The 23670-nt window shown below is 40.6% G+C and overlaps 1 protein-coding gene across 2 annotated transcripts in view; it reads left to right on the top strand.

Moving 5' to 3' along the window:
* Positions 1 to 23670, top strand: part of IL18R1 (interleukin 18 receptor 1) — a 40860-nt gene that overhangs the window by 5536 nt on the left and 11654 nt on the right. The window contains exons 2-8 of one of the 2 annotated variants that reach the window (XM_001491301.6): positions 1405 to 1489; positions 4467 to 4710; positions 8554 to 8719; positions 11371 to 11521; positions 15875 to 15937; positions 20251 to 20371; positions 22949 to 23088. In XM_001491301.6, coding sequence (XP_001491351.3) covers positions 1432 to 1489; positions 4467 to 4710; positions 8554 to 8719; positions 11371 to 11521; positions 15875 to 15937; positions 20251 to 20371; positions 22949 to 23088 — 943 coding nt within the window. In that variant the 5' untranslated portion in view covers positions 1405 to 1431. Of the gene's footprint in view, positions 1 to 1292; positions 1490 to 4466; positions 4711 to 8553; positions 8720 to 11370; positions 11522 to 15874; positions 15938 to 20250; positions 20372 to 22948; positions 23089 to 23670 lie in introns of those variants that run through there. The other variant, XM_070236019.1, reaches the window with a different exon arrangement.

Raw genomic sequence — 23670 nt, 5'->3', positions numbered from 1 at the left:
AAATATTCCAGTTTGGTTATGTACAGTTAGTAGTTTCCATACATACTTATCCATTTGTCTTTACATTATTGATTATATCTCTGGGAAATTACATCAAATGCTTGGTAGTATTATTCCTAAGGATTGATGTTAATGATTTAGCAGCTCAGCCATTAAACTTCATCTAGGATTTGGGCATTAACAGTCCCTTTTTTTGTATGGGACGTGAGTGGCAGTTGGTGAGAGTGCTATTTGGGGCGAAGAGGCTACTGTGTCCCCAAGAAGCCTTCATAAGAATTAGCTCATTTAATTGCTCATTAATTTTAGAGATAGGCCTTCTTATCATCTCCATTTTGGTGTTGAGCAAATAGACTCTGAGACTTTTATGTAACTTGCTGAAGGTTGCACAGCTTCTCAGGGCTCAAACCTGAATGCCAACTCAGGTTTGTGTGCCCCAGAAACCAAGCTCTTTCCATCATGCTGTGCTGCCTCCACCCAGTGGAGCTAGGTGTGTTATATTCAAGGAACATGGGATTGTTTATGAAATATTCAGACTCGGTGTATGAGCCCGCCTGCACTCGTCTCCTATTGCACTCTCTAAATTTGTAATTAGTAGGGCAAAAGATGGGTTGGAGTGGGATTGAAATTCAACACAAATTTGAATTCGTTCAGTCCTTGTAGACTCGGCATCTAGAGTATAGGAAACTCTTGCTTTGTTTCTCCATTTCCTTAAATAAACACATATGGGCATGTGAGTGCAGACACATGCACGCACATCCACACACCTAGTCCTCTTAGCAAGTATTAACGAGTGCTTACTATGTGCTAGGCATTGTGCTGGCCTTTAGTGATACAGTGATGAAAAATAGACTTGGTTCCTAACTTACGAATAACTTAGTTCTGAAGAAGAAAGATGGATATTTAAAAACTCAACCCGCAGATGAAGATTGTGATGAGCATTTTTATGTGTTGAGAGAAAAAAGCAGCTGGAACACAGACGCACGCGTGCACACACACACACGCACACACACTTCTTCATGGGCAGAACTGCTATAAATATCTTAGTATATCACAGATTGTCTCTTCATAGAGTAGCAGATATTCTGGAAACACTGTTGTCCTCAACTTTGACCTTGGCAGGAAGATTTAGTAGACCAGGCCTAAAATACATCAGACTCTCTTATAATAGAAAATTGCATTATTAGCAATTTCTTCTGGATGCCGGAATTCAGTGCCTTGAAGTTTATCAACTCTATGTGGCTGAAAGTTCTGAGAATAGTCAGTGACTATATTAAGGGATATAAAATTGACTGGGCTGATTTTTTAAAGGTCCATGTGCCAGAAGATTTTTGAAAACCTCCTTCATAAGACAGGTATGCTTTTGTCTGAAAATTGTGGCTGAACCTGTCTTATTCTGTTTTCCAGAGAAACAGTTGAAACAGAATCCTAAACATGCGTCATAGAGAAATAGCCTTGACACTTTTTGTCCTTATGTTTATAAGCACCTCAGGTAAGTAATTGTAATCATTCACAAACATACTTCATTGGTAGTCTGGAGGGAATACCAAGGTTTTATGTGGAGGTGGCTACTGAAGATGCTGAATTTATGAAAGTTGATGATTTTGCATTTTACTTTATAAAGTTGCCAACCATTTGGTCTTCCTGCCATAGAGAATAAAAGATTCATAGGAATGGGATCAAGCCAAGACTCATATGGGATAACTAAAAAGAAAACATTCAGCAATCTGAGTTTGTAGAGAAAGCAGGGTGTGAAAACTTGTATCCTGAAATAAACTACATTTATCTGAATGAAAATTTGCTTACTCTTATTTGAAATTTAAGAAGTCACAGCCTTCTTTATTATTGATTTTTAGAAAGTTTTACACACATTATTTCCTCCCTGAAATGAAGGCAAAGATTCATCTCGTTATTTAGGTAAGGAAAAAAGTGAGTGGGAATACCTTACAGATCTTAACGAGAACAATAGAGTTAGAGGGAATCCATAAGAAAGAGACTGCCCAAACCAGGGAAAGCAAGCAGTCTTTAGGTCAGGAGTCAGACACCAATTTTAATTTATTAGCAGTGATGCTTGGAGACATTTATTGAGAAGGATTTTGAGGCCTCATCAGGATTCACTGGAGAAGAGTTCCATGATTGATTAGCAAGCTTCTCTCAGGCTTTGGAGGAGAAAGTGGGGGCACAAATATTGGTTTGCCTTGATCTATTATCTAGGAGTGGGAAACACATGAGTCAGTATCCCCTATTTTGAGAATTTCTGCTGAAGAGATGATGGAGTTAAGTTACTGATACTTTCAAACAACTCAGGCCTAGTATTTGGGTATATTTACTAGTGGGTCCATGTATTGTTGAGATCCATACAATACACTGCTACCCAGACGTTAGAGAAAGGAGGTAGTTCTGCTCTTTTTGATATGGAATAATCCTGTCAGCCTGCCAAGTGAAAACACAAGGTGCAGGAAAGTGTGTGTTCTGGGTCCCTGCTCTATGCACACACACTAATACCCTTGCTTCTAGGTTCCAATGGAAACCCATGGTTCAGTCTTAAAAACAGCCATTTGAAGAGCACCTGTGCTGAAGGGCTCTAGGCAGACATGATTATATTCTGTGTGTAGGATTTACTTAACGTAATTGAAGTTAAATGACAACATCCTACTATTGTCCAAACTCGAGGCAATTCCAAACACAGACATCATTCCAAAGGGTACTTGGAATGATGGTACTTGACCCTGCTGGATTCTTGCACTCTGTTCACGTAAGATCGGGAGTCCCTGTTCTGGACACTCCCTACACCTTGAACTCCACTCCTTTCTCCAATCAAAAACCATTTCTAATCAACAAAGTCTATAGTGTTAAACATGAGATTAGATATGTGAAGCCACTAGCTTCTCACGAAGTGTGAACTTTCAACTGCCAATCTCCCACTCCTGGGGAGTATGTCTTCCAGATTTGGGTTCTTCAAATGATCACTTCCCTCAGAGGGGGATGATGACATGTGTCTATCACAACACAGGCACAGCTGCTTACAGAAGCTTTTTTAAGACTGGCCAAAACCTAAAAATAACCCAAATGTTCAACACCCATGGGATGGATAAATAAATTGTCAAATCCTAACACAATCGGATACTACATAACTATGAAAAAGAACAAATCGCTGCTGTGTGATGCCTGTCACAGACACAGTAATGAACAAAAGAATCCAGACACCAAAGAGCACACATTGTATGATTTGTGCACTTTATTCTATGTATATTATATCTCTAAAACAGGAAAATAAATTAAACTGTTTATAACCTACCATCCTTTTGGGTGCCGTTTAAAAAGTAAAGTTAAAAAGTAACACCCACGTTTACACTTGTATCACACGTTCTGTGTTGAAGCACTGCAGAGTGAAATAGAGATTCCCTAACGCCACCAAACGCAAAGTTGATGTTCGTTAACTCTTGTGCTTTGAGGTAGATTTGACATCCATGTTTTCAAAGAAAGCATCTATTATCTGAACTACTTCCTTTTTATGTTGTGTTTAACAACATTGAATTAAAACCAGACAGTTGCTTTGAGAAATAAAACCTAACTATAAAGAAGTCATTTTCTCCATGCCCTCAGAGAAATGCTCTGCTCAGTTTAAAGATTCTCGTTCTCAAAATGTGGTTCAAGGGCACCCTGGAGCCGCCAGAGAACAGGATGTGGGAAAGGCCCATTAATGCTGACTTCGAACTACCAGAAGTGCAAAAGGAGGGGAATGACAACCTTGTGTAGCTGAAAGGATCTGAGAAAGTTCCAAAGCCAGAGTATCTGGGTTAGTTGAGAAAGAGGGAGGATGAGAGAGAGAGCCCAATGAAGGAAGTGACAGATATCCAGATTTTGAGCGATATTATATTAATCAATTCTTGATTGCTCACATGGATAACCTAGAGAAAGAAGAGATTTACACACACTCTAAGCTGCACAGGAGCACCTTCAACCATCCCCACACCTGCCCAGGGACTGCTTAGGGAGGCTGATTGAGAGCAAGGTAGGTGAGACTGCTGATGGTGCTGCTGAAAACCTCTGAGGGCTCTAGGTTTCTTGTTTTCTTTTCCATGGAGACTCCTCAGCTAGAGATGTTTTGAGGTAGGTGTGGCAACACTGTGACTTCTGTGGCTTTTCTTATGAGGAAGTATGTGTAACATCTTCTTTTAAGAGATTACACTGCATTTATCTGTCTTCTAGCTATGGTAGGTTAAGTTCTGGTACCTTCCTTTCTGGGAGAAGCTGTTGGAAGTTTTATCTCCATTTCTGTTCTGAAAGTGTCTGAGTGTTAGAAAGATTGACCCTAAAATCAGAGAACCCATAGGACTGAGACACTGAGATTTCTCAGGACTTTCTTGTGTACCAGCTTCTTCACCTAATGCATTAGGAAAGCACAAAAATTTACCTGTGTCATTCTGTTTTTGTTCTTTTTCTTTTACTTTGCTAATTTTTTGAAGAAACTTGTACTTCACGTCCTCGAATTACTGCAGTTGAAGGGGAACCTTTCTATCTGAAATACTGCTTCTCTTCATCTGAGCCTAAGAATGAAACGGCCGCCATAAAATGGTACAAAAGCAGTGGGTCACATGGACCCAAGGAGCTAAGCTCAAGCAGTTCACCCAGAATTACTCTGCGGGGTTATGTTCTGGAGTTTTGGCCAGTTGAGTCGGATGACAGTGGGTCTTACTCTTTCCAAATGGGGTGAGTACACCTTCTCTGTGTTAGTCTGTCTCATCACACTCTTGGACTTCATTCAGCAAATCAAATGTACAGCACTCTGAAAGGTCGGATAATCCATGCATTTTTCCCTCCCAACTCTTCCTACGACATAAAAGAAATACTTCATTATTGAAAGATTAAATTAAATACCGCCCTGTGTTTATTTTCTTAGTGATCTTAATGAAAGGAGATTACCTAATATTATTTCCTTTTAGGGAAACCTTGCCAAAGATAAGTGAAGACTGAATGAAATTCATTTCAAAATTCGCCTGCTCCTGTAATCTAGAGCTGTTAGTTAAATTAAATAAATGGCTAGGGCTTCATAGTATCGTGAACATGTGGTGAGGGGGGCTGGGGTCAGCTTCTTGAGTGGTATTCTCAGGCTGGGGAGAGGGGTTGGAATTGGTGTAGACACATCCTACGCCAGTTTTCAGGGGTCTATTGAGAGCCAGGTGGCAGTGCTAGTGAAGGGTGTGTGTGTTTGGTAACCAATCACAAACCTACAGCTGGGGCAGTGGAAGAGGGGAGCACAGAAGGGGCTTTGCACAGCTTCTCGTGACATGACCCGAGTCTGCCAGGAGACCCCTAATAAGAACCATAAGTTCTATGAAATGAGAGCAACCAACTGATCGTGTCATGATTATTACTCAACTTGATTTGGTGAGTTTGAGAAGGAGTAGCTGGAACAAGGAATCTTCTATGTGATGGACTGTTAGTGAGAACATTGATGCCATAGTATTTATCTGGTTCATTAGTGATGATATGTATGTATTTGGGTATGTATGTGTGTATGTATATATGTATGTGTGCATGTATACGTATGAATATATATGTGTGTGTGTATGCATATGTATGTGTGCCTATGTATGTATACTTGCATGTATGTGTGTGTATGTGTGTGTTTGTGTATGTATGTATTTTTATAAGGATTTGAAACTGCCCTGTAGAAAGTAGCTCAGGGCCAGGCGAATGGTGACGGTGTGCTGTCGGATATAGTAGATTTCTTTCATGAGTGCTTCTGGAGAGAGTCCTGATCGTTATCGACAGTGCCGTTGAAAGCAGAGTGAGATATCACAGTGAAACCTTGATATTACTCCTGTGGTTTTGCACAAAATGAGGTCATGTTGGTTTGTTTTTGTATGTAGGAACTCCCAGGAGTGAAAAAGAAATTTAAGAACTCTTTTTTTAACCCATGAATTTTATGAGAGGGATGACCTTTTGAGAGAGATGATTTCAGAAATGGGTCACAACTGGGTCTTTTCACACCAAGCTAAGGAAGGATGAATGCTCACAAATGGGGTAGAGAAAAGAGAACATGTCCCTAATCCTGAATGAGTAACGGCATGATTTCAATGAACAAAGTGTTCTGGAGAGGACAGAAAGAGCAAACTGAAGGGAAGAGCTAGTCACCTCGGAATGTCACTTGGAGGAAGATGGGGACAAAGAGCATTAACTGTCTTTCTGATATGAAAGGTGGAGGGGACAGCCTGGGAAGAAAAAGTGGAATCATCAGATAGAGGGAGGATGTCGGAGAGCTGTGGAGGGACCGGAAGAGGACAGGAGAGGGCACGAGAAATGAGATGGCTCACGAAGGCTGTGGTGGTGAACTTTGGAGGGTGTTGGAAGCTGATGAATAACATGAGACAAAAGTGGTGGTGGGAGGAGCAGCCTTGACAGTAATTTTGAAAATAAATGGGAGGGTACACGGGAGCAGGTTGTTTTGGACATCCAGGAGCACTGAAGATACAGACTTTTTCAAATATAGTGCAACTGGTGAACAGGTTCCTGTGTTTACCACAGAGGCATGTGTGTGTGTGTGTGTGTGTGTGTGTGTGCACACGCGCATCTTTGCCTGTGTGCACTGTCTTAGGTGAGTGAGGCTTTGTAGTTCATCTGGGATCTGTCAATGCCCAGACTCCACTCCTGGAATCCCTCCTTTGAACTGTAATCCTTCAATTTTTCAGGAATCCATTGCTAATGATCAAATGCCCCTGGAGACCGAAACTTTAATCCTGCAGTGAAAATCACTTTGTCAGATTAGATTTTAAGGAGGAAATCCGTGAAGACAGAGGGATGCAGGAGAGAGAGTTTTCAATGACAGGGCGAAGAAATGAGGGTAGAGAGAAAAGCACACACGTAAGTCTTATAATCAGGTTGTAGGCTGAGAAGAGCAAGGCTGGCTTGGTAAGAGGCCTCAGGGGAGTGGGCTAGACCTTCTCAAATCCCTTCTGTGTGTGGCCAGGAGTGGCTCTTGTAATCAGAATGGGCTGCCCTCTGGGTCACGGCTTTGGCTTTGTTGGCCTCAGCTTCACACTAGCCTTTGAGCTCCCACAGCAAGTACAGTGCGCTGCTTGTTTCAGCATTTGCAGTGTGGCGTCTTGGACATGGAGGTTTTCCACCAGTCAGTATTTGGTGAGTGTTAGGAATTGAGGACTGCAGAGGCAGAGAACAATATGGCCTGATAAAATGGGAATATGCATGCGCCCTATTCTTTGTAAGCAACAAGACAGAGAGATCCGGAAATAGATCTCTGTCCAGCTCAGCAAGGCTGAGATCAGGGAAACATTACAAACACACTTGAGAAGAGGATGCTGCCAATGGGATTCTGAATCCTTTCCAAGAGTCAGGTAGCTCTATTATGTTCCATGGCCACTGACTCACTGTCTTTAACCTTTAGGAACCCTGTGAACACCCCCGCCACCCCCCTCCCCCCAACTCACCCAGTGCTGGCCAATCTTGTATACTTTCATACCCAAGGAGAAGGGCAGGATTCACATTGATTATGAAAGCGTAGCATTGTGCAAAGCACTCCTGGCCTTTAGCACCAAACTGATGTGCGTTTGCGTCCTGGCCCTATTGCTTGCCAGGTGTGTGACCTTGGGCAAGTTATTGACCTTTGCCTGAAGTTTAGCTTTCTCATCTCACATAAGGAAAATAATTGTCTCCATTGCATATCCGTGGTACAATTCCTGGAACTCAATGAATGCCAGTCTTCCTTCCATCCTGTTGCAGACTTAAAGGGGAACCTGAAAAGCCTACAGTGGGCACAAAATTGTCAGGCACACAAGACAAGTTAACAACACAGGTCTGTTGCATTTAGTGTATGGATCGATATATTTCACTTGTGCAGTTGAAGCAAACATCAGATTGCAAATGTTTCCTTTCTTAAAAGCTCCTTTTTAAAAACACCATTCCACTTTTTTCCTCTTCTAGGTTACTAATTTCTAATCAGAAGACAGAACAACAGTAAACTGTGTTCAAACTAGCTTCTGTTTAGTAAGGCACTTAAAGCGCTGATACAATTATGCTAAGAGTTTACTGTTGGTTTACTCAACAGTTAAGAGAAGAGGATTAAAATCAATTGCCCTGAGAAATCATAAAACCCAATGTGTATATGCAGACTTTTGGAAAACAAGTTCAGGAGTTTGTTTATAGAGCTTATGAAACCACCGCCACTCTCTCATCCTGGGTTAAGAATTTCTGAACTTGTCCATCTTCAAAGATCACTCAAGTTTTACCCATTTCTGTCCTGACATCTATAGTGTATGGTCTGTGATAGGTTGTGTGTGTGTGTGTGTGTGTGAGTGTGTGTGTTTATGACTGCTCAGTTTTCTCTCTTTCACTGCCCCCTATGCACATCCCATGACAGTTGTTAAATTTCTTGCCGCACTAAACCAAAAAGAGGCATAGCCGGGTTTGGGCATCAGTGAATGAGTCTTTTTATACAAAAATAAGGGAAAAATTTCATTGGATTGGTTACTAAAAGGTGATATTTGCAAAGTCTCTGTACTAATTATAAAATATGTTTAAACCTTTATTTCATAGGAATGCTTCTTATGAATGGAAATTAAGTGTCATCAGAAGAAGTAAACAGAGCTGTTTTACCGAAAAACAAGTAATTAGTAAAACTGTGGAAGTTAAAAAATCTTTGCAGGTAGCCTGTGAACATAGTTACTATCAAAAACTGGCCCATAGGACATCCTTGTATAAGGTAACGCTTTTAAAATATTTTCACTTAAGACTTGATAGAAAAAATAAAATTCCAAAATGAAGGTCTGATGGCTGTGGAGCATTTTGGTCTCGTAACCTCCAGGCTGTGTGACCCCACACAGCTCAGCTGGCCTCTCTGAGCTGGGTGCCCCTTCGGGGTTGCCGTAATGAGCTCTTACGCATAGTTGCATGTCACAGAGTTCCTGCTAACCGCTTCCTCTCTCTTGCCTCCCTTCGTCTTCCATCTCTTTCAAAAAATTAATTTTTAGGAATGCTGGTTTAAGGATTTTCATTTTCTTCTGCCACATATATTTAAAATTTAAAGTTCTATTGTATATATATTTTTTCTGAATATAAGAGTTCATTTTATAAAATTGGTAGATGAAAAAATGAGTAATGAATATAGCAGAAATCACTCATAATTCCACCAGCCAGAGACTTTGGTTGTTTTTCTGTGTAAATGTCTACTATTAAAAGGTGGTATTTTTTATTGCTTGTATATTGCTTTTATCTGCTAAAAATTGTATTGTGATTATTCTCCCACGTCTTTAAACATTCTTCCAAACGTGGGATTCTGTTGTGTTGTATGCTTGTATCTAACTAATCCTGTTATCGGACTTTGTTAGTTTTCTACTTTTCACTATTATTTATAAGGCTAAAAGAAATATCGTTCCTATAAGTCTTAGGGTGAATATATAATTTAATCCTTCAACAAAATCCCTAGAAGTAGAATTATTGGATCAAAGGCTATGAGCATGTTTATGACTTTCGATGCACAGTATCAAACTCTTATCCAGAGAGCTATGCCGATTTCTCACATCTTCACCACATTGGGAAGTAATACTTCTAGAACATTTAAAAATATGACATGCAGAATTTCAGTAACTTGCAGTGCCTCCCCCTACACCATTTCTTTTCATATTATAGACTGAACATTTTTAATATATTTATTGCATCCTAATATTACTTCTTTCGTGGATTGTCTGTTTTCTTTGTCTGTTTCCTTCAGTTGGTGTACCTTTTGCTCGTTGAGTTGTACGAGCTCTCTTAGACAATACTATGGAGATTATATATGCACATGTATATGTACACTCACATGGATTATGTATATACATATGTATAACATACGTGCACACACACATAATATACACACATACACGCACACACACAACACAAGTTATATTCCTTCTATAGAAGAAAGAACCTGAAAAGGGTGGCTCTCGTGGAAACTCTGAAGAGCTGTGAGAGAGGGCGGTCTGAACAGAAGAACTTGGGAGAGTTGCGCCTACTGACGACGATTTCCTAGAAACTTTTGTTTGTACCTCTTGCTTGAATAGTGTTTACTTGTGACTTTACAAGGAAGCTCTTACCCAAAATGTTTTCTAAACTTTTGAGTCAGTCCCGAGTTGACTAGACTCTGTTTCCTGTCAAATGTGCAAATATTTTAGAGTACATATAAATCTCAAAGCTTCATTGTGCTGGGTTCTAAGGAATCCCAACATGCAGATATTTAAATTTAGAAAATAAATGTAATGGGGATGTTTTTAGCTAGATAACTGACTGTAGAGTTGAGTATTCTCAGCCCGTTTACAGATTTTGACCCAGCTGCGGGGAGGGGAACAGGCAGCAAAATCAGTAAGCAATTGATTGGAAATAAAAATAAAGAGTCTTTGATATTTTAATATGCCTTGGAAAAAACCAGTTTAGGTTTATAAAAGTTTGGCTTCTACAGAAACAATTTCCTGAGGTGAGGTATACATGTAGGGGCGTCACAAGCCTATTCTAGGCTCCCTCGGGGCCTAGCCCCAGTTGTCACCAGCTCTGAGAGCTGTGAGGGAGAAGTCTGTGATTTCATCGTGATACTAAGAACGGCACACCATTTAAAACTTATAAATTGTTTATTGCATTCAGTATTTGCAGGAACGGTGTCACATAGTCAAGGTTAGCAATTCAGCTCCCGTTTCCGCCTTCTGGTTCTTAGATTGTTTCAGAACCTATCTACAGGTGACTGGATTGAAGAAGGTGACTTTTTATTATTGTCAATTCCTGTGACATATATGAAAATTTGTGATAGAGAGACATATTTGCATGTGCCTATGGATTTGAATATTCTTGATGCATTTCTAATCAGTCCACTGCCTTCTGGTGGGGGGCGTCAAGGGGGTGGGTAGTCTGCTAGGTACTCAGTTCTCTGAGTAAATCTGTCCCCACCACCACCACCCACTCTCAGGGTGGGTAGTCCTGAGTACATAGAATTGGACTAAAAGTGTTATGAAGTAGACTTGTGTGGAATGTTTTGACCCAAGCAGGGATTTTTTTATGGTAGTGTTCTCGCTGTCTCTTGCTGTCCCCTTCCTCTCTTTGTGTGTAAAAGAGAGAGAGATTGAAAGAAAATGATGAAAGCAGCTACAGTGCCCCCTATATTTTATTTCCCAGCATATATTAATAATGATAATGATAGTAACAGTAGTGGGACTGTATTTTGTTGTTCCAGTAAAGGCAGTGCCAAAGCACTGGGACATTTACTCAGAAATTTCTAGTTTCCATTCTGTTTCCCCTTTTCCCTAAAAATCTTCAACTTTAAAAATTTGAATTATTGTAATATAAGCCTGCTTTTACTTAAAATATTTTAACTTGTTTTTTTGAAAACAGAACTGTGAACAGATAGAGAACAATAAAAATCCATTTTTACAGAAGAATGCGGAGTTTAAAGATCGGGGATATTACACCTGCGTGTTTTTCCTTCATCATAATGGAAAACTGTTTAACGTCACCAAAACCTTCAATATAACTATAGTTGGAGGTAAGAGAAATTTGAGAAGCAGGAATAAACAAATGTATCTTAGTAAAGGGGAATATTATTTTCCCTTCTAAAGCAGTATGGGAAGCCAGAGGCAACTTGGTTGGAGTTACGACCACATCACTAGTTCAAATATAAGAGTTAAAATCATTTTGGCATCATCCACTGTGCTGAAAAGATGTTTTTGGGTAGCAAATGAAAGTTTATGTAGGTGAACTTCCCATGAGTCAGCTCTCTTATTTGGTATTTGAGTAACTTTTGGAATCTTTTGTTGTTATGCATATGCTTTCAGTCAAGAAATATTTATTGAGGATGTCTACATTCAATAAACCATACCAAATTTTGGGAGGTAAGAGAAGCAGGGAAATATGAAATGAAATGAGTAATATACTATTCTCAAGGAATGTGATTATAGTCAGGATAGGTGATAAGGCACATAGATGTACCATAGTATATGAAACTGGAGTCATCTGTGAAGTGTAAGGGGCACAGAGGGAGGAGAGAGGAAGAACAGACAGGAGGCTCTGAGCTGCTCTTAGAGGCTGAGCATGATGGGCAGGCAGGAGGAGACGCTGGGGAAAGGGAGCTCTGATAAGAGGATATGAGGAGCACAGGTGTGGCAGGGAAAAGGGGCAGTGCATTTTGGGATAATGGCTATTAGTCTGGTTTATCATGAACCCAGACTATATATAAAGGAAAAACTGAAGCCTGGGAGTTTAGAGTGACAGAGACCTTAGAGATGATTTCATTAAAGCTCTCCCAGTGAAGATATCCTTTTTATGGCACAGCCAATAGTTGGTCATTCACTCCCTTCTTGGGAACTATCAAGGAAATTACCAAATCACACAGCAGGGTAGTCCAGATTATAACAGCTGATTGTTGAGAAGTCTTTTTTTCCATTGAGTCCAAATACGCCTTCTTGTAACTTCCACTTGCTGGGTTTTGTTTGCCTGTACAGATTGTGTCGTCTCTTCTTAAAATAGCAGCTCCTTTCAGTATTTAGAGATAGGTGGCTTATATACCCTTGACGTTCTTTTCCATCATTCCATCTCCTGTGATGACTCATTCAACAAAATCGTGGGCCCCTTTGTTTTGCAACATTTTTCCTCCTTGCTTCAACCTCCACTTATATAGCTATGTACCATGTATTTCTAATATACAAATTACCACAAACTTAGCATCTTCAAACAATATGAATTTATTATCTTACAGTTCTGGAGGTAGAAGTCTGAAATGGGTTCACTGGGCTGAAATCAAGGTTTCAGCAGGATTGTGTTCCTTCTGGAGGTTCTAGAGGAGAATAGGTTTCCTTGCCTTTTCCAGCTTCTAGAGGCCATCTGCCTTCCTTGGCTCATGCCACTTCCATCGCCTTCACAGTCAATAGCGTAGCATCTTCAAATCTCTCTCTGATCTTTGCTTCCTTCATCACATCTTTTCTGACTCTGATCCATCTGCCTCCCTTTTATGAGGACCTGATTACATTGGGCTCACCTGGATAATCCAGGATACTGTCATCTGAAATCTTTAATTTAATCACACTGCAGAGTCCCTTTTGCCATGTAAGGTGTAATATTCACGGGGTCTGGGGAGTAGGATGTAAACAACTTTGGGGGGGTATTATTCTGCATTCCCATAACCTGAGAATCCCATAACTAAATTCTTAAACTCAAACATCTTAAATTCTATATATTTACCTTAAATTCTTCAGTTTTACTTTCCCATGTATATTCTTTAATCTCATATAAATCTCTGGTCTCTTGACATTTCCACCACCACCAACCTCCCCCAATCCATCTTTGCTTTTTGCCTACCCAACTCTTCTTTCCTTCCTTTTTGGAGGGAGCAATAAGACTAGCCAAGATCAAGAGTGCTTGCTATAGGCCAGGAATTGTACCAAATACTTTAAATGAATCATTTCATACAATTCTCACAACGGCCCTCTGAGCTTGTGATCTTGGGTGAGTGAAATTACTTAGTTTCTCTCTGCCTCAGATTCCTCATTAGTCAAATAAGACAGTAATGGTTCATCCCTCGCAGGGTTAGTTTGAGGACTGAGTGTGTGTAAAGCATTGAGAATGGTGGCAAGGACATGGACGGCTCTGTTGTTATTACCTCTCCCATTGTCTTTCCTCACCTTCCCACACTGCTGCATCTGTTGTTTTTCTACCTTAACTACCCATCTTATTTTCCTTGTCTTCTTCGAGAATGCCAACTGTATCTTTCAGGACTTAACTAAAAAGTCCCTCCTCGTCTGTGCTCCTGTGGCCTCTCATTCTATTTCTGATTGTTAGAATTGAATTACTTGTCTGTTTCTGTCACTAGGCTGGGAAGCTCCTGGAAAGAAGGGATTGAACTGGGTTCTCTTCCTCATCTGGGCATCTCCTGTACTTACAGGTGGCACTTAGCACATAGCAGTTCTCATTACATGTCTGTCAAGTGAATTGTTGAGACAGCAACAGTTCCTGCAGCTGTGCCTCATTCAACAAGAAGTCTAGACTCTTAACCATCCTGGATTTTCCTTTGGATTTGATGAAGTTTGCCACCATTCTTATAAAATGTAGAGCTTAAGAGTTGAAGTTGATAGTCAGGAGATGTCATGACCCATGCTGAGGACAGTGGAACTCTGAGCTCCAACCTTCTTTATGTTGTGTCTTTATTTCAGTTCACCCGTGGTCATGGATGTAGATCTCTCAGCCACCATGTGGTAAACACCCTTGCCTTGAATCACAATCCTCTTGAATCCCGCCTGGCATCTGCCATTTTCTTCATCTCATGCTCTGGCTGATCTGGTGATGTCTCTTCCTACTGCTGACAATCTCTGTGCCATTGTGATTCTGTGGTATTAGCTTCATAGGTAGACTAGACATGTCAGGGGCATACACCGAAGTGTTTTCTTCTTTCCTTTACCTTACATAGGATCGTACCCTTCACTTTACACCAGTTTTAAAAACCTGGTGCTTCTCTGGATTCTCAGTGATCTGCTTCAAGTTTTAGTAGATGGTGTCCTTTCTTAACGATGTCCTTTCCCAAAGATGTCTTTTACACCGCCACTTCCCAGGACTCCTACCAAAGTTCCTGACAAAAAAGATGAATACAGAGAAAGGTAGTCAGTAGCAATTTTCATTACACAAAACCACCTCCTGCCCCTTTGTCCTTGAATCACCTCATGCTCCTCGGTACTCTCAGATGTGAAAGTTAGTTTTTTTCTCTGGAGGCATCCCAGCTCCTCCTGCCTGTCTACGTGAATTCCAGGCCTGCCTGGAGAGGCTGATTCCCAGAGGAACTCAGAGCTGACTCAACCTGGGGTTTTGCTGCGCTGGTTTCATTCTCCAGTTCTTGCCCACATATTCCTCCGCTCCCTTCTCTACTCCTCACTCCGTAGCACTGCACTTTCTGAGAGAGCTTAGGAGGATGTGGATGCTGCAGGAGAGCTCCTGAATCGTCTTTTACTCCTCATGATCAGGGATTCTGTTTGCTGAGCGCCTGCAAGCCCCATGAGGGCTGCTCTGGACAGTACACGTAAATGCCCCAGAGGCACCGGATGTACTAGAGGGGATAGTCCAGGTCATGAAGAAAGTTGCCAATGCTGATAATAGGAGTAACAAGAACCTGACTGCGTAGCACTGTAAATGTATGACCATAGTTACTCTCAGAGTTCTGCAGCTAGTAGCACCCTAGGTTGTGTTATAGCATTCAGTGGGAGGCTGCGGGGGGTTATTTACTTCCAAAGCATCACTAGATGGGAGCTGAGGCAGAGAAGATTTATGTACCTCCAGTCAGGTATCAGAAGTCTCTCAGGAACAGAAGTAGAACTGAGCCTACAGGTGTGGACCCCAGCAGGCCCAGGACTAGGGGGAGGCCGGCGAGGCCTCCAGGGCACAGAATTGAAGGGGCAATCCTTTCAGTATCCTGCCAGGGGAGGGTTGGGCTCCTGAGAGGAGTGTCTTGCCTACTCCGCCCAGTAAATCTCTGTGAGGAGCTGAGGAGAGCAGATGAAGGAACCAAGGCAGAGCAGAAAGGCGCTTCCCAGTGACTTTGCATCTTCCAAGGCCAGCAAGTTTGGCTGTCTCTCTGGATGAGCATCTTCTGGCTTTTAGCTGCGGTGAGCAGAAGCCACAGGTTTGAACTGAGGGAAAACCAAACTCAACGTGCTTCCTCCAGATGTGTGAGCTCTGGAAAGTAAAACAGCAAACAATATTAGCTGCAACCATTATTTAATGAAAATATGACTAAAGAACTGTAGAGTGATGACGATTAGAATCTTTGTCATGTGGACTAAGCCTCCTACAGCACGTGTTTGTCTTAGAGAAGCTCAAAGCAACACTAACGCACACTTCTTTTCTTTTTCACTTTTAGATCGCAGTAACGTGATTCCAGTTCTTCTTGGACCAAAGCTTAACCATGTGAAAGTGGAATTAGGTATATTTTGACTTACAGATAGTCTGCATTTGTGAATAGGGCCTTAACTGAGTCTTGCAAGACTAAATCTGACTCATTATTGATCCATATTGTGTGCATAACACATTCCATATTTCGTGAAGAACATTACAAATGCAGAAACAGCCTGTCCTCGTTTGCATGCTGCTATTTTTAGACTGGTTAAAATGAAGCATCTGTTCGAAAGGTTATGGAAGTGCCTGTGGAACTAAAACTCTAGTTGCCCGGTGTGTGGCTTTTCTCTAATAGTGTCTGTGGTCATTTTTAAATTTGAAAACTCAGTGAGAACACTCTGGAGAAACGATTCGAACCTATTGTGTGGTTTGAATCTTTGCTTAATTGATTCACTTTGAGTCAGTGGATAGAATTGACTGTACCTTTAAGATTTGTCTAGACAGGCCTTGATGAATGAACATGTCCAGCTGAGTAATTTCTTTCCAAAAGGAAAGAAAGGGAGGAAAAGATGAAATTCACATATGCTAGACCGATACTGTGTTAGGTGATTGAAATATATTATTGAATTCCATCCTCCAAGCAACTCTGAGGGGTGTTACTCCCATTTTACGAATTAAATGACTGAAGCTCAGAACAGTTGACTAATTTGCCTGAAGTTAGGCCACTAAACAGTGGCAGAGCTGAGACGACAGTTTCTGTTATTTCCAAAGCCCACACCTTCTGACCACAGCCGGTCACCGTCATTTATGTGACCACATATGCCCAATGTAGCTTGGGCACTTTGCCATTTGTACCTGTGGTTGGCCTGCTATTTTTATTCATTTCTGAACTTATCTTCATTATTTTTTCATTTTGGGCTTAATTTTCACTTCATTTTCCGTTTGTTGACATGGAGAGTTAGAGAATTAATTTCAATTATCTTTTCTTTTAGCATATGTATTTTTAAGCTCTAAATTTCCCTGTAATCACTGCTTTAGCTGTTTCCAACAAGTATTGGTATGCCTTATTTTCATTACTATTCAGTTCAAAATATTTTTTAAAAATCCTCTGTGATTTCTTCTTTCATCTATGGATTATTTGTGTGTCTTAATTTTCAAATATTTGGAGGATTTTCTAGCTATTTTTCTGATATTGATGTCCAGATTAGTTCCATTATTGTCCAAGATTATGCATTGTGTCATTTCACTCTTTTGAAATTTGTAGTAACTTGCTCAAAGACCAGAATATGGTGTATCTTGATCAATGTTCCAAGGGCACTTGAAACCGATGTTCATTCTGCAAATTTTGGTTTTATCATTCTAGAAATGTCAATTAGGTGAAGTTGGTTAATGGTATTGTTCAAATCATCTATATCATTACTAATCTTCTGTGTTCTTTCTATCTGTTGCGGAGAGAGATGTTAAATAACTATGATGGTCAATTTGCCTAAATATCCTTTAATTCTGTCAATTTTTGCTTTATGTATGTTGAGGTTATCTTGTGAGCATAAATTGATGCCTGTTGAACTGATGCTTTATCATCATGAAATCTTTCTCTTTATTAATCTTAATACTTCTTTCCTCAGTGCCTACTCTTTCTGATATTAGATGGATACACTAGTTTTCTTTTGTTTGGACTGGCATATTTTATCTTTTTTCATCCTTTTACTTTTTTATTGTATTGCCCTGTTTTATTTACTTATTCAATTAATTTTTTTTAAATTTATTTTATTTTATTGGTGAAGAAGATTGACCCTGAGCTAGCATCTGTTGCCAATCTTCCTCTCTTTTTTTTTCTCCTCAAAGTCCCAGTACATAGTTGTATATCCTAGTTGGACATCATTCTAGTTCTTCTATGTGGGATGCCACCGCAGCATGGCTTGATGAGCAGTGTGTCGATCTGCGCCCAGGATCTGAACTGGCGAGCCCTGGGCCGCCAAAGTGGAGCACGGGAACTTAACCACTACGCCATGAGGCTGGCCCCTAATTATGATTTTATTGAGGTCACGTTGGTTTATAACAATATATAACTTTCAGCTGTACATCGTTATATTTCGGCTTCTGTATAGACTGCATCGTGTTCACCACACAAAGTCTGGCGTCCATCCATCACCGTACACATGTGCCCCCTTTTGCCCTCCCCCACCCCCTTCCCCTCTGGTAACCACCAATCTACAACAACAGCAAACAAACACGTCAACACAGAGAATAGATCGTTGGTTACATTCTTTTACTTTTAACATTTCTTTGTTTATATACAGAAAATGTGTCCCACATAAACTGCATATATTTGGATCCTTTTTGAAACCCGGTCTGTACAGTGTTTGGTCCATTTACATTTAGCGAATTACTGACATGGGTGGTTTGAAACCTTTCATCTTGCTTCCTGTTTTCCAGTTGTCTCATGTGTTATTTGTTTCTTTTGGATTAATAAAGTATTTTTCTTTATTTATCTACTTTGTTTTCGTTTTAGTTATACCTTTTTTTATCCCTCATTAGTACTTCTGTAAGAGATGACTATGTGTATCCTTGTCTTACTAGCATGAGACAAATGTACATATTAGTACATTTACAACTTCACAAACATGCCAGAACCCTACAACAGTTCATTTCATTCATCCTCTTACCTCACTTTGTGCTATATTTCATATTTTTGCCTTCATATGTTATAAAACTTGTAAGAGATTGGCGTTATTATTGCTTTAAACAACCAAATTCGTTTATATTTACTCAAATATTTATCCTTTCTTGTGCTATTCATTTGTTCACATATTTCTTTGCTTTCATCTGGGATACATTTTCTTGAGTCTCAAAAACTTCCTTTGGTATTTCTTATAGTGTGGTTGTGCTGGCAATAAATTCTTCCAGCTATTGTTTACCTGAAAATATCTTTATTTGCCTCCAGTTTGGAAGAATATTTTCTTTCACTAATTTCAATAATTCTAGGTTGGCAGGTTTTCCTGCACTGTAAAGACACCCTTCTATTGTTCGCTGGTTTCCAGGGTTTCTGTTGAAAGAGTAGCCTTCAGTCTTATTGTTGCCGCTTTGATGTGTCTTCTGGCTGCTTTCAAAAGTGTCTCTTTGACTTTGAGGTGTTCTAGGTGTGGTTTTCTTTGCATTTATCTTGCTTGGGTTCCATTGAGCCTCTTGAGTTTGTGAATGGATGTATTTAATCTATTTTGGGGAAATTCTCTGCCATTATGTCTGAATATTTCTTTTGTCCCTTTCCTCTCACCTCTCATTCTGATGCTCCAACTTATATGTAACTATATTCCACATGTTTCTTAAGCTCTGTTCTGTTATTTTCATTCATCCCCCCCCCCCCCCCGTGCTTTAATTTTGATTTTGGCCTGAATTCAAGCCCTATAATCCTGCCTTCTTTTATTCCCAATCTGCTCTTAAAATCATTAAGTGAGTTCTTAAATTCGTGGGGTGTTTTTTTCAGTTTTCAAATGCCATTTGATTCTTTTAAATGGATTACTCTTCTGTGTTGAAAATTTCCATCTTCTCAGGTACTTTTCCATCTTTTCCTATGTTTTCTTTAACCTATTTACACTAGTTATTTCAAACTCCTTGTCTGCTAAATTGAACATCTGGATCATCTGTGGGTGGGTCTGTTTCTATTATCTGTTTTTTCTCTGATAGCTAGGGGGAGCCTTCAGTCATGTGTTTGTTGCAAACCTTTTCCTCTAGTTGGACTTACTCTCCCAAGTACCATGAAACTGCTCAAGAAATCATCACGCCTTTGCAGTCTCTGCTGCTGCCCAAGACCTTAGACATGATCCTGCAAGCCTGCACAGCTCTCAAAATCTCCACTGGACTCTCTTTTCTCCACTGGATTCCCTCTTTGTTGTACAAACCAAAGCAAATTCCTCCAAGAAATTAAATGGCTGGCTATCTCAGCTCACCCTGGAAGGACATTTTCCTGACTGCACTTCCAGTTCGACTGTTTCTCTTTGTTTTCCCTGCACTTTAATGTCTTTAATTTTTAACTAATTTAATGTTTTTGTGATTTATCTGTTTTGTTTTTCTGGAAGTTGCAGTGAGAGTGTTGGCCTGACACTACCTACTAAATTGTATGTTGAAACGAAAGTCCATTGGCCACTTTAAGTTTTAATAATTGATTTTAACATAAACATTTGAAGAGAAATCAATTCATATTTTGATGATGACTTATTAATATCTAATTTCTCTGCCTTATAAACTTTTAAAAATTTAAGAACAAGGCATATCTGTGTTCTTTCTGGGATGTAGCACTATATTAGCATTACATTTTAGGTTAACATATATTGATTATATTACTTTTAAACTGGGAAGTCTGAGTTTCTAAAATCGAATGATTGGTTGTCAACTTCTACCTAGGAAAAGATGTGCGGCTCAACTGTTCTGCTTTGCTGAATGAAAAAGATGTGGTTTATTGGAACTTCTGGAAAGAAAATGAAACAGATCCTAATGTTCATGAAGAGGAAGAAACGAGAATTAGGTATATATATGTCATATGGGATATATATCATGATATATAAAAGTCATATTGTATCATAAATATATAACATAAAAAACACCAGAGTTCCGAATGGCTGATAGGATATTTGGCTTAATATAATTTACATATTTTATAATTATAATTTCCTTACTCTAGGTCGATGGATTATGGAGAAATTTATTGCCAAGATCTAAACTAGAAAAAGAAGGTCAATGAAGCTTTTTAGCATTATCTTACAAAAATCACTTTTGATCAGTTAGGATCTGATGGGGACGGGGATTTTAGCCAAGCATCTTATAAAGGAGCAATTACCTAGGCTACAGTTTGTTGGATTTTAAAAATTGTGTTAAGTACTTTGTTCTTACTAATGTGCCAGAGAAAAGACCAGGTCAAGAGACTGGGACATGCGTAAATTAGTGTTTGGGCCCCTTAAGTGCAGTGGGTGTGCCTAGCTGTGTTGCCCACGCATCACCATGAGATGAGCCACGGTCTGTAGGTTGCAGAGCGCATCCCCTGCCCCTTTCCCTGCAGGACCTGGTGAAGCCAAGGCCAGAGGCAGGCCGTCCGCTGCTCCCCCTCCAGATCTACGTCCTGTACCTTACTCACACACACACCTTTCTCTTTTCTGATTATTGAAAATCATTCATTATAAGAAACTTGAGAAATACTGAGAATCACAAAGAATGGAACAGTCAGTTGAAGACAGCTCTGTGTCTATTCTGGGAATTTCTTTGATCGCCATGAGCTACATTGACATAGACGCTGCCTCCTGCTCGTTTGAGATAGCCTGTAGCTTCCTTTTCCATATTCATTACAGTGATTATCTTTCTTAAAGGTGAACATTGAAAAATTTTATCAAGTATGAAAGGGTCTCCAGAGATTGTCAGATGTAAGTTATGTCTCAAGGAAATACTAGTTTAAATTACCAGCCTGCTCCATGACATTCACTATGGTGGATAGACATTGAGCATAGTAGTCATTGCAGCATTTTCCTGTCAGAGTCCATTGATGGAAATTAGAAACACACTATAAGAATGGGTAGAAAAAGCGGAAGGGTGATGGTTAGATGTAAATATCTAGGAGGCAGCGTTGGTGTAAAAAGTTCCAAATAATGTGTGTATTAATACTTAAATAGCCTATATTCTTCCCTTGAGGAATGGTCAGACTATGAAAACAAAACATGCTAAGCCTGTGATTATTTAAATGTGTCTGGATGACGTTGGGTCATCACTGTCGTTATTAAGGTACTGTTGCTCAGTTTCTAGTCAGCAGTGATCCTAGGGGGGCTATCCCCTTAGCTGCACTTTTGAGTTTTTTCTACTTTTAGCACTTAAAAAAAAATTCTTCATCATCATGCTGGCAGCTCTCAATTCTTGCTGACACTGTCTGCAAGCTCCTTACAGCGCAAGGTCTCTCCCCTCGCCCAGGAGCAGGCACGAGGTTAGTGCTCTGTGAATGCCGCCTCCGCTGAGCCGCGTCGCTCTCCTGCCATTGCATCTTGCCCTCAGCATCCGGCCTCTGCTGGAGTTCTGCATTCCCCCTTCCATGGATCTCTTGCTAATCTTTGGAGGGAGAGAAGATAACTCACCAAGCTTATTAGAAATGGAGCTTCAGCTAAGCTAAGACACTGGGGAGGTCTTTTTTTCATAGTTGGGTGCTTTTTATGTCATCTGTTTGGGCTTCTCAGTGGTCTTTTGTGCCTTTCCTCTGGATTTTTCATTGATGTTAGATGGTTGATATTTCTGGATAGGTGACTTCTCTACAGAATTACCTTCTAAAATGTATTTGAGAGAGTTGGAGGCTACAGTGGGTACCCTGTCCCAGGTACGAGAGACACCTGCTGCTAGGGGCATGGCAGGTGAGTGACTACACCTGCAAGTGCTGGCTCACACAGTACCTTCAGAGCCTGCCATTGGCCAGGAAGCAGATGTCATAAGCGTTTGCCTTGCAAGAAAGATAGGGCAGCTCGAATCCTTTAAGAAGAAAGAGAACTTGAGGCCAACAGTTGTCTCAAGTCATTTTCTGACACTCGCTGAACAGCTTAATTGGTAGTTCTCATGTGCCTGGTGGTGTCTGTGAATAGTGTTGTTTTTTAATTTATTTTAAATGCTGAGCAAAATAAAAGTGATCTTTAGGACTCCATGGACAAACTTGATTTGAATCTGTATCTATGCTGAACAGTTTGCAGCCTTGTCACAGTTGGTGGAGACCTCACCGTGGGAGGAACGCTGAGTGGTTAGGAGAGGAGAAATACAGAAAAACAATTGAGAGAGGGGAATATTTTCTTGTATTTTCAACTTAGCATCATTGCCTTCCAGCATTTTAATTATAGACAGTTCACAGCACTGTCCCCAGATGGTCCAGGAGGGCCATTCCTGTGGGTCCTGATGCTCCCCATCAGGGAGGGGTAGGAGCCTCCTTGCGGCCCACACTTTGAGGGCCGACCCGAAAGGGATGGTTTGATGGAGTCCACAGAACCGCTGCCTTTGAGTATTTGCACATATGAATTCCTCTCTCATGGATGATGCCGCTGGCTATGAACAAAGCCTATCACTCAATTATTTTCCTCTTTTACAGGACTTCAGAAGGCAAATCTTATGCTTCAAGAATATTGAGAATTGAGAATATTAATGAAAAAAATCTAAATTTTTCATATAACTGCACTGTGGCCAGCGAGGGAGGCATAGACACCAGAACCTTCATCTTGTTGAAAAAAGGTGTGAGAAAATTTTATTTTGGGGAGTTTGTGGAAACTTAGAATGTTGCTGCCAAGAGACCCCTCCAAGATCCTCACTTGCTCCTTTCCACCCAGGAACCAAGCTCCTGTGAGGTGAACGATTCACTGTGTGGTGTGTCACAGGCATTCAGCGGCAGAGCTGGTGCTCAGCCCTCGCTGGAATACCCTGCACCCTAGTTCCAAGCAGAGAATGAAGACACAGTTTATTCCTCTGCTCTCAGTCCCATTCCAATCCTGTGTAGAAACCAGGGGCCCAGAGCAGGGAGGCAGGTGGAGCTCAGGGACACAAATGCTGGTGGGAGAGGGTTGTAGGGGAGGCTGTCAGGGCAGCTCTGGGACATCCAGAAAAACCAGAGGGAAGTTTGCAGCTCAGCGTATGAGGCCAGTGACAGTGGGAGTAGTTTCTGCCTCTAGCCTACATTAGCTGGGCACTGCTCACAGGGGGCCCTTGGGTGTGATCATTCATTCAGCAAAGATTCACTGAGGCCTCCCTTCCTTGTTCCAGTTCCTGGACTTGGCAAGTGGACAGTAGATGGTTCTGACCAAGTAACTCTTAAAGTTT

This window comes from Equus caballus, chromosome 15 (genome assembly GCF_041296265.1).
Source record: "Equus caballus isolate H_3958 breed thoroughbred chromosome 15, TB-T2T, whole genome shotgun sequence".
NCBI classification, from domain to species: domain Eukaryota; kingdom Metazoa; phylum Chordata; class Mammalia; order Perissodactyla; family Equidae; genus Equus; species Equus caballus.
This window is presented reverse-complemented; position numbering and strand designations above follow the sequence as displayed.